Raw genomic sequence first — 11333 nt, forward strand, 5'->3', positions numbered from 1 at the left:
AATACCAGTTTGTTATAACGGAACGCGTGAGAATAACGTAAACAATAAGAAGGACAGAGATTTAACGTGGTTCACCAAGATAGAACTTGGCTATGTCCACCCAAAAGAGAGAGATTGTTATTGAGAAAATTGTTTTATAGAGATGATATGACAAACTAGGGTTATAACACGAGTTTATATAACACTCGGTCCCTTAAAACCCTAATACAGAAACCCTAACAAATAGAGAATTGGGCTGGTCCATTAAGAAGGCCCCACTATTCAAGTCTATTCAACACTCGTATCGACAGATTTATAATTAGTAAATCAATCTTTCGAGCATTTTCTAATATATTTTAAAAGGTCCTTCCATGGATTTGTTCAGATCGCCGATCGATCTTGATAGAACGTTGAAAGATGGAGAGAAAATGTCGACCATTTAGATTTGAAAATAAATTGTTGATCAAAGAGGGCATTATACCGCATGTGCAATCATGGTGGGTGAATTAGTCATCGGTCGATTCTCCATCGAGTAATCACTTTGTGGATTTAAGGAATCTACATAAGCTTCTTAAAAGTTGGTTTGTGGGAAATCGTGCTTTATTTTATGCTAAAATCAATAATTTGTGTAATGAAATTAATGTCATTGACAAGAATGAGGAGATTTGTGAACTCTTCATTGAGGATGTTAGTTCTCAGATTTATATTGTTAGCAAGTTACTCGATATGTGTAAGGAAGAATAAACAAGGGCACGCCATCGAAGTAAATTTACATGGTTAAGAGTCGAAGATAGAAATACCAAGGTTTTCCATGGAATATCTAACGCGCAAGAAAGAAATAATGTGATAAATTCTATCTCAATCGAGGGGGAAGTTTATGATAGTGAACCTAAAATCTCTACGAGTATTGTCAAATTCTATAAGGGTTTGTTTAAAGGTCATTTAAGGTCAAGCCTAAATTGAATGGTATAACTTTTAATTCAATTAGTACAACACAAAAAGATATGTTGGAGACTCACTTTACGTTGGAGGAGGTTGAGGAGACCATTAAGGGGTGTGGAAGTGAAAAGCGTCAAAATGCGATGAGTTTACTTTTGTTTTTTTTAAGAAAGCGTGGTCTTTCCTTAGAACTGAAATTATGGAAGCAATTGATCATTTTATCAATTTTCATCATTTGATAAGAGTTGGATTTCTACTTTGATATGTCTCATTCGTAAAACTCTATGAACTATTGATGTGAAAAATTTTAGGTTTATCAATCTCGTTTCGTTATTCTATAAGATTATCGTAAAATGTTTGGCTAATAGGTTGCGAAGGGTGTTAAAGACGATCATATCTAATAATCAGATAACGTTCTTCAAAAGTCGTCAAATCTATGATGTCATATTAATAGGCAAGAGTGCATTGACTCAGCTAATTCAAAAGGTGAAAATGTGATTTTATAAAGTTAGACATCAAAAAAACTTATGATCATGTCATTTAGGAGTTTTTAATTGATGTAATGGACAAAATGGGAATGGGTGCGAAATGGATTGGTTGGATTAGATTTTGCCTCTCGACGGTTAAGTTTTTTGTCATTGTTAATGGAAGTTCTCATGGATTTTTCGAGAGCTCTAAAGGGATCAGACATGTTGATTAACTCTCTCCTTTTTTTGTTTGTCATTGTTATGAAAGCTCCCTAAAAATGATGGCTTTCGTAGAAAACTCAGGACTCATCCGTGGAGAGAGTTATGGGTCAAGAAGTTATACATTCGCCATATCACATTTGCTTTTCGCTTATGACACGCTCTGCACGGCTCAGGCTACATATAGGAGTTTTAAACACCTTCGAGATATTTTATGGTTATTCGGTGTATGTTCTAGTCTTCGAGTTAATCTTAATAAGTCAAACATCTTTTTTTTCAAATTTTGTTTTGAATAAAATAAGGATAAGGTTGAAAAATGTGCTCGGGTTCAGAATTTGTGATCTTCCGTCAACATATCTTGGTATGTCATTAGGTGCTAAATTGCAATCCAAGATCTTTTAGGGCCCAATTATCACTAAAATGGAATGTAAATTATCTAGATGGAAAAGTAAAATAATTTGGGGGTCGAATAATCCTTATTAAGAGTGTGTTCTCATCTATGTCTACATATATGATGTCGTTATTCATTCTCCTCAAGAGTGTGGCAGTGAAAATGGAGAGAATAATGTGTAAATTTCTATGGGGATCCTCTTACTCATCGTTTTGTCATCTAGTTAGTTGGGATAATGTTAAATGTTTTAAAGATAAAAAGGTCTAAATATTCAAGATCATATTTTTTTAATAAAATTCTTCTAACAAAATGGTGTAATATATTTGCAATAGAGCCGAATATTCTTTGAACATTGATAATCAAATGTAAGTATGATAATGATTGGTCTGGTTGGTTCACCAAAATGTCTAATTATCTAGCGGGGTGTAGCATTTGAAGGGGATTTTATCATATGTAGAAAAGTTTTCGTGAGCAGTCTATATTCATTGTGGGGGATGGTTCTTTAATTAGATTTTGAGATGACATTTGGTGTAGTGTCAAAAGTCTTGCTACGACATATCATGAGCTTGCTTTCATTGTTATATGTAGAAATGCCACAGTTAATGACATGTTTGATCATCGGTCTAGTGGTTTCATTAGCCGAATTAGATATATAAAAAGATTAAACATTGCGGAGACTTCGTCCAATAATAGAGTTTACTTTTGGTAGGATGTAAACAAGTGTCACCATCTAAACAAGACATTATGCGTTGACAATATATAGATAGTTTTTATGTGGGCATTGATATAAGTTGTTCGCTAAGTTAATTTCATATAATTTTTATTGGGAAAAACTTTGGGAGCCAAAGATTCCATCCAATATCTCGTTCTTTGGATAAAGCGTTATTCATGGTGGAATCGAATAGTTGATATGTGCATGAAAAAATGTTATATTATGGTTAGTCGTTGTCATATGTGTCAAGAAGAGGTTGAATCGATAACTCACTTACTTTTGCATTATCGAATGGTGACTAGTATTTAGAGTCTTTTGTGGAATATTATTGGGATTCATTTGATGATGCTCGAATCTTTAGGTAATTGTTTAGAAGGTTGGATTGATGCGGATGATATGGCAGACCTACATATTTGTGTTGTCATCCCAATTATTCTTTGGTGAAATATCTTGTTTGAGAGAAATTGTCAAACTTTCAATGATCGTAGTCGTCCGATGCGTATCATTCATAATACTATTATAATAATGTTTTCTGAGATTTGTTTAGGAAAGTTAGTAGAGTCTGTTGGGGAGTTAATCATTCTTCTCAAGAATTTACGAGCTCCGTAACTTATTAAATATTGTTTTTTCTTATTTTTTTCTTATTTTTTATTTGTTATTTTCGTGTCATGATTTGTCGTTGTGCTTAAACGATTTTTTTTCATCTTTAAAACAAAAGAGAGAAATAATTAATTGAAATAAAATATAATAATAAATTAAATATTGTATTCTCTTTATATATATATATTTATAATAATTTTAAATATATATTATTAATTTAATTTATTCAATCTTCCAGTTATTATTCAAGGGATAAAAGTCATAGCAACAATCTTGAAACGACCTTATTCAAACCCTAGACAATTTTTCTTCAATGTGTTGAACGTGTCAGACGTACATGTCGTACTGATCTTGCCGAACGTGCCAATGATCTTTACTCTGACCACGTTTCTCGTAACTGACTACTAAATCAACTGAATCGCGCGATCGTGCCAACCGTGTTGATCGTGTGAATATATATTGTTCAAATATTCCTTTGAAATGATTTATTTTTTTAATTTTTTTTTCACAAAAAAAAAATAATACAATTCAATTTTTTAAAAAAAATTATTTATAATTTTTTAAGTACATATAAACAAGATGATTATTTAATTTATAGATATTTTTTCCTTTTAAGTACATATTTAACACACACAAACATAATAGCGTTATTAATTAATTATGAGTAACTACATATTTTGATCTGGTTAACTATTTTGTGTTTATTTTTTTTTTTCTCTTTATTTTGATTGTAATATACTAAAATTACTATCAAGAGTCTTACATGCATTTCAACTTAAACTAGTTCACTTTTGTTAACTAGACGCCTAATAATCAAACTAAAGAAAATTATAAATGAATTAATCATGGGAAAAATTTAAGATGTTGAAGTTGAGTTAAATCAACATATAATAATTTATTCATTACTATTCCTTTGAAATGCTAAAATAATTACACAAATTTTGAGGTTGCTTTGTGACATATTTGTCAATATATCTAAATTTAGTCAAAAAGAAAATAAAAGTGATTGATTTCTTTTTTGGCTACAAATATAGTAATGAAGTTTGGTAAGTCTAGTCTTTATTTCACTGAAAGTAGTCCACTACCAAATGTTTATATAAGCTAGTTTGATTAGGTTTATATTTGTGATTTAGTTGTAATTGTGTAATAAAATGTTTAGTGTTAATTATGGTGTATGAATAAAATAAATTGTATTTAAGTGTATCCTTAGCAAATAAACTAAAGAAAACAATAAAATAAATTAGAGCGATAAAACATATAAAACATACTCCATATTAGTAATTCGGATAAGTGAAATATTACCAAACATATAAGTGTTTAAAATGAATGAAGTATATCAAACTAGTCATAGATTATTGACCGACAAACTCATTCTATTTAAGTTTTTATTAAATCTCTGAGTTTTTAAAATAACTTAAATAAAATAAATTTTTCAATGAATCACTCTCAACAATCACGTCACTCATTTCATTAACCAAAATACTAAAATACCCTATATTTCAAATTATTATTTTTTATTTAATTTATATATATCAATACCCTTTAAGTCTTTTATCAAAAATAATCATCACTTTCTAAAAATCATCAACAATCATTATTTTTTTTCCTCTAAGTTTTAAAAAAAAATTAATTCGAACAAGACCTAATATAGTATATTGTAACCTAATATAGTATACTGTAATGTTTCCCATTTGATGTAATGCACAACTTACACGTTCTAACATTCATGCTCTATATATCGCTGAGTGAAGATTGATGAATTTAAACGTTTTAATTAATAAATAGACTTTGCTTATTTTGTATCATTCATGCTCTATATATCGCTGAGTGAAGATTGATGAATTTAAACGTTTTAATTAATAAATAGACTTTGCTTATTTTGTATCAATAATGGATCACCTATAACCCTATGAAAACCTTATCGCTTTGTTAAAATAACACAAATAGTATTAATATATTTTCTCATTAATTAATTTGCAGCTAATGGCTGAGAGAAAATATTTTTTTAAGATAGGTGGCGCCAGTTTGTGCTAGCTCATTAATTATATGGATAATCCACAAAACAATCATATATATAAATCTATAATATTATTTATCATCTATGTTGCTATAATACGAAATGGCTTTAGCTTTACAAAACCTATTTTTGTAAATACAACCTTGATAAGTATTAATTGATTCTTGGAATTTAGTTAAGCAGTTTGAATAATTTATTTTGGGCCATGATTGTGAAAAATAGTTGAAAAATAATAAGTGACGATTAATATTATTTTAATTAAATTAATATTCGGATGAGATATTATCTACAATTTTTATAATCCCAACATTAAATGTAGGAGTAAGGCGCTCAAAATCGATAATTTATGTAAAATCGTTGGGCAATTACAAATAGCTATATATTATTATTATTATTATTATTATTTATATACCTAATTAAACATTTTATAACTTAACAATTAAAAAATATATATATATATATATACATAAATATAAAATTAACTAAAAAGAATAATAAATAAAAGATGTTATAAAAAAATTATATTTACAAAATTAATTATATTAATTTATTTATTTATTTAAATAAATTTTTTTTTTAATTTATAAATATAAATTTATTTTTTTTAATGTAAAATCATCTAAAATTATAAAATTAACTTATCTATAAACTCGTAAAATCTTTTTATCGTAAATTTAAAATCGTAAGAATTTAATTATTGAAAATTTACTAAAAGTCAAACTAATAAAGAGAAATTGTATGATTTAAAGAGTAACTAGGTAGTCCGTGCATTTGCACGAATAATGATATAAAAATCGAGAAAAAAAATTACAGTTAAAATGTGATATTATTTTTAATTTATTCTCACATATATATTCAAATTAACCATAGTTCTTGACCTGGCAATTCGGACACTTTGAAAATTAAACATCATTATTATATATATATAATAGTTAGTTAAAAATTTGAACTTGTTAAAACGTCACACGTTCATTAAATTTGGTGTTTTAAAGTCTTATTATTAGCCTAATTGATTAAAGGTTGTAAGTTCGAAACATACCTATAGCATTTTTTATTTTATTTTTAATCATTTTAAGTTTATGGACGGGTCAACCCACAATTCGACCCAAATATTCATTTACTCTCACATATATATCCAAATTAACCACCCACCGGACATTTTGAAAATTAAGCATACCCATCAATTCGGACACTTTGAAAATTAAGCATCATTATATATATATAATGGGAGGTGTTTTTCCCACCCCCGCCTTCACTCCTCAATTAACTCTTAAATTACTTATTTATCCCTATTATTTTTATATGTTTACCTTTCTTATTTTATTTAATTTACTTATTTTATTTAATTATTAAGTTATTTTTATTAAATATAATTAATTAATTAATTTTTAATATGTTTTTTTTAACTTTATTTATTTAATTAAAAATACAAAATATTATTATTTTTATATTATAATTATTTAAAATATATTAAATATTGAAATGTATACTAATTTAATAAAATATAAATATTTAATATTTTATTATATTAATTATATATATATATATTTTAAAATACTTATAAAAATCAATTTTTTTTATAAATAAAATTATTTAACAAATAAATAAGATAAAGTCTTTAATATATTATATATTAATAATTAGTCAAATTAAATATAATGTTTTACTTAATAATATAAACGATAACATTTGCATAATATTTTTAATAATATTTTTTATTAAAATATTTCATATTTAAATTTTTAAAATATTTATTTTATATAAAATTATTATTTTATTTTAATTAATTAATTATAATTTTATTATTAATATATAATATTTAAAATTAATTATATATCTTTTAGATTTTTTATCTTTTAAATAGAAAAAAATATTAAAAATTAATTAATTAATTATATTTCATGATAAAAAAAAAACTTAATAATTAAATAAAATAAAATAAGTAAAATAAATAAGATAAAGGTAAATATATAAAATTAATAAGGATAAATAAGTAATTTTTGAGTTAATTAAGGAGTGAGATGGGGGCGGGAATATGACAGGGGTGGGAAAAACAATTTGCATATATAATAGTTAGTTAAAAATTTGAATTTATATTGGTAAAACGTCCCAAGCTCAGAATTTAAAATACAAAGTCTTACTAGCCTAATTGGTTAAAGGTTGTATTTGTTTTTGTTAGGTTTTAAGTTTGAAATATACATATAGGATTTTTTATTTTATTTTTAACCGTTTTAAGTTTATGGACGGGTAAACCCACAATCAGACCCAAATATCCATTTACTCTCACATATATATCCAAATTAACCACAGCTATCGACCCGGCAATCCGAACACTTTGAAAATTAAGCATCATTATATATATATATAATAGTTAGTTAAAATTTGAATTTATATTGTTAAAACGTTCCACGTTCATCAAATTTGGTATTGAATTTAAAATATAAAGTCTTATTAGCCTAATTGGTTAAAGGTTGTATTTGTTTTTGTTATGTTGTAAGTTCGAAACATACCTATAGCATTTTTTATTTTATTTTTAACTGTTTTAAGTTTATGGACGGGTTAACCCACAATCAGACTTAAATATTCATTTACTCTCACATATATATCCAAATTAACCACAGCTCTCGATCCAACAATCCAGACACTTTAAAAATTAAGCATCATTATGTATATATAGATTTGAGATTTTAACCGTTTAAATTAGAAGTGTGTTTTAGTTGGGCTAATTGGGTTTTCCAGAAAATGGGCCTATGAGTTTATAAATTGACAAGTATTATCACTTTTTGAATAGGTTTTTCTTTCTTTACTTGAAAGTGAAATACCTTAAAGTGGTTTTACATTCTCTCCTCTATGGTTTGTTTGGTGTTTTGGAGTAATTGAATTATAAGTTAGACTATGATGAGTTAATTGAATTATATAATAATAATAATAATAATAATAATAATAATAATATTAATAATAATAATATTAATATTAATAATAATAATAATAATAATATTAATAATAATAATATTAATAATAATAATATTAATAATAATAATAATATTAATAATATTAATAATATTAATAATAATAATAATAATATTAATAATAATAATAATAATAATAATATTAATAATAATATTAATAATAATATTAATAATAATAATAATAATATTAATAATAATAATATTAATATTAATAATATTAATAATAATAATAATAATAATAATAATAATAAGAATAATAATAAGAATAATAATAATAATAATAATAATAATAATAATAATAATAATAATAATAATAATAATAATAATAATAATAATAATAATAATAATAATAATAAATATGACTAATGAGTATCTAACAGGACATTGTTATTATAACAGGAAACATTGAAAAGGACATTACAAGAAAAAGAGAAGGAATCTAATTATCATCTCATTAGTGACTTTATTTAATAAACACATAAAACAAGAAAAACCCACATTACACAAACTTTAACCCATACATAAATATCATCATTTTTAGTAAATTTATAATTATCTTATATCTAACAGAAAAAAAAATCTCTTTTTGTGTTAAATGTTGATACTTGATACTTCAAATATGACAAGTTGTTAAGGTACTTAAAAATAGTATATCTGATATTAACTCACACAAAAAGTTGCAAATATAGAAGTGTCCAAATAAAAGGAAATTCAAGAAGAAAAACCCAATGGATTTTTTTTTCCATGTTGCTAAAGCACAAAAACTAGTATCACAAGATCATAGGTATGAAATTTCACATTATTTAACATAAATGGGAGAAATGAAAATTAAACTTTAGACAAAAAAAAAAAACTCATAAATATATATTTGATGTTTGAAAAGGATCATCACACCAGCTAAAGGCAGGCAACTAACAAAATCAAAGTCCCTCCTTTAAGAGAAGAGATTGTACTTCTAACAATACATAGGGAAGAAGAATTGGGCAAGAAAACAAGATAAAAAACCCAAATCTTCATTATTATTATTTTTATTTTTCCCCCTTTTGGTGATATGATCATATGATTATCTATCTATCTGATTCACTTGAGTATCCATGATCCATAATCATCATCATCATCACTTTTATGTTGAGAAATTGCATGGCCAAGGAGATTGAAAGAGAGAGAGAAATCAAACATCATGCTCCTCTTCTTCATCTAACATCATCTCCTTCTGCCTGCATTCACAGCTACAAAAAGCTTTCTCACCTCTGCAAACCAAAACAAGATCACAGCTTTAACAAAGCTTCTTAAGCTATGAATCAAGATTAACAAAAGAATTGAATCAAGAACTAATTAGGGCAAACCTGTAAATGTAGATGTCCTTCCCATGGCCAAGATTCTTCTTGCAACCGTAACAAAAGCTAAGAAAACTCTCAGATGGGTAACTCATGCTCTTCGTTGTCATCGCCCTAAACCCATTGTCACTCTCTTTCTTGGTCGCTGAGAAATCCACAACCCCACAGCAGCTTTCAACAATACAATCATCAAATATATGAGTTGTTTTAGGATTCGGACCATGAGATATTACACGGGTATAGTCTTCAGAAAGCTCCATATCGCTTGCTGAGATGAATCCCGGCAGGGACCTGGAATCGGTTCTCTTTGCCGGCGGCGGTGGGGACTTCCGACCCACTTGAGCGTTCCTCGTCTTGATGCCGAAATCGGCCGGCGATTTGGGCGATTCAGACTGGGAATGGAAAACAGAGGGTGGGAGCTGTGGAATCTGGATCTTCAGCTGGGATCCGAATAAAACCATTCGGGTATCGGGCTTTGATAGATCGGGCGTTGATTTGTCATCTTTGAGAGCATCCACTATGCCGAGACCAACTCCTCTGGAGTCCAATTTGTCCCAGCTGGGTCGGGTTTCAGGCTTGACGATTTTCGAATCGGACCAGAAAGGGTTTCTCAAAACAGAAAAGGGTTTTCCGTCAAGAATTGAAGTGGGGCTTAGAAGGGATTCAGTGTCGTTGATTCCTTTTGAGCTAAAACTTGAGAATAATCGAGGTGATAGAAAGATTGATGATTTGGGTTTTCTGTATATGTCTTTCGAAGATGGTAAAGCTCCATAATCCGCCATTAGAGCTTGCTTTCTGCTGCTTGTTACTGTAGATTTGTTCCTAAGCATCTGCCCCCCAAAATAAAGAAAGAAACACATCACTAAGATTTCAGAGCAAGAACACAACAACAGATACAAAACAACAAATACCTGAAGTAATCTTGTGGGTTTAAGCCAAAAATGGCAGTAGAAGATGAAAAAACTGAAACCTTTAACAAAGAAAACTATGAAGATTGATCGATCAGACTCTATCAATGATCTTGAACCTAAGAAGAGAAAGTTTTAAGTTTTTTTCCCCCGGTTTCTCGGTCTTAATAAGAATCTCTCTCAGCTGCCATTACCGACATGACCACACCAGCTCTCTGTCTCTGGACTCTCTTCTGGCTCATTGATCGAAACAATACATCAACACATGCAAACAAAAGAAGATAAAGAAGAAAGACACTATCTTTTATCTTTAAAATTTAGTTGTTGCTGCTTCAATCACTTTATTATACGTTTACATGACTTCATTATAAGTAAAAGAAAAGAAAAAAGAAAGATTTGAAAGTTTCAATGTGAGTGAATGAAGACAAGACCCCACAAATCAAAACAAAATAAGGAGTTGCAACATTTCTCTCTTTTTAAACAAAGGCAAGCCAATAAGAAAGAAGAATCTCAGTTCTGCCCTACCCAGTAATACTGATCATCTTCACCAGAAGAAGAAGAGATGAAGAAGAGAGAGAGAGGGTATTATATATATTGGAACAAGGAAATATTATAAATTTTATTGAGAGAAATGCATAGGAATCAGTGGGTTGTTGTTGTTGGTGTTGATGGAAGAGCACTAATATCTGATCACCTGCCCTCAAATGGCAGTTCTTTCATGGCGGTTTTTGGCCAATTTTTTTTCTTTTTTTCTTTCAAGAATTGGTTTTTCTCTCACTACTCTCTTCTTCTTCA

The 11333-nt window shown here is 27.8% G+C and overlaps 1 protein-coding gene across 1 annotated transcript; it reads right to left on the minus strand.

Moving 5' to 3' along the window:
* Window positions 1–9136: 9136 nt before the first annotated feature.
* LOC124921349 (FCS-Like Zinc finger 8) lies at window positions 9137–11333 on the minus strand. Its single transcript, XM_047461998.1, has 3 exons — window positions 10542–11333; window positions 9640–10460; window positions 9137–9543 (listed from the first exon to the last, which is right to left on the minus strand). The coding sequence occupies exons 2-3, from the start codon at window positions 10458–10460 to the stop codon at window positions 9465–9467; spliced, it is 900 nt and encodes a 299-aa protein (XP_047317954.1). The 5' UTR covers window positions 10542–11333; the 3' UTR covers window positions 9137–9464.

The sequence above is a fragment of the Impatiens glandulifera genome, chromosome 1 (assembly GCF_907164915.1).
Source record: "Impatiens glandulifera chromosome 1, dImpGla2.1, whole genome shotgun sequence".
Taxonomy (NCBI): domain Eukaryota; kingdom Viridiplantae; phylum Streptophyta; class Magnoliopsida; order Ericales; family Balsaminaceae; genus Impatiens; species Impatiens glandulifera.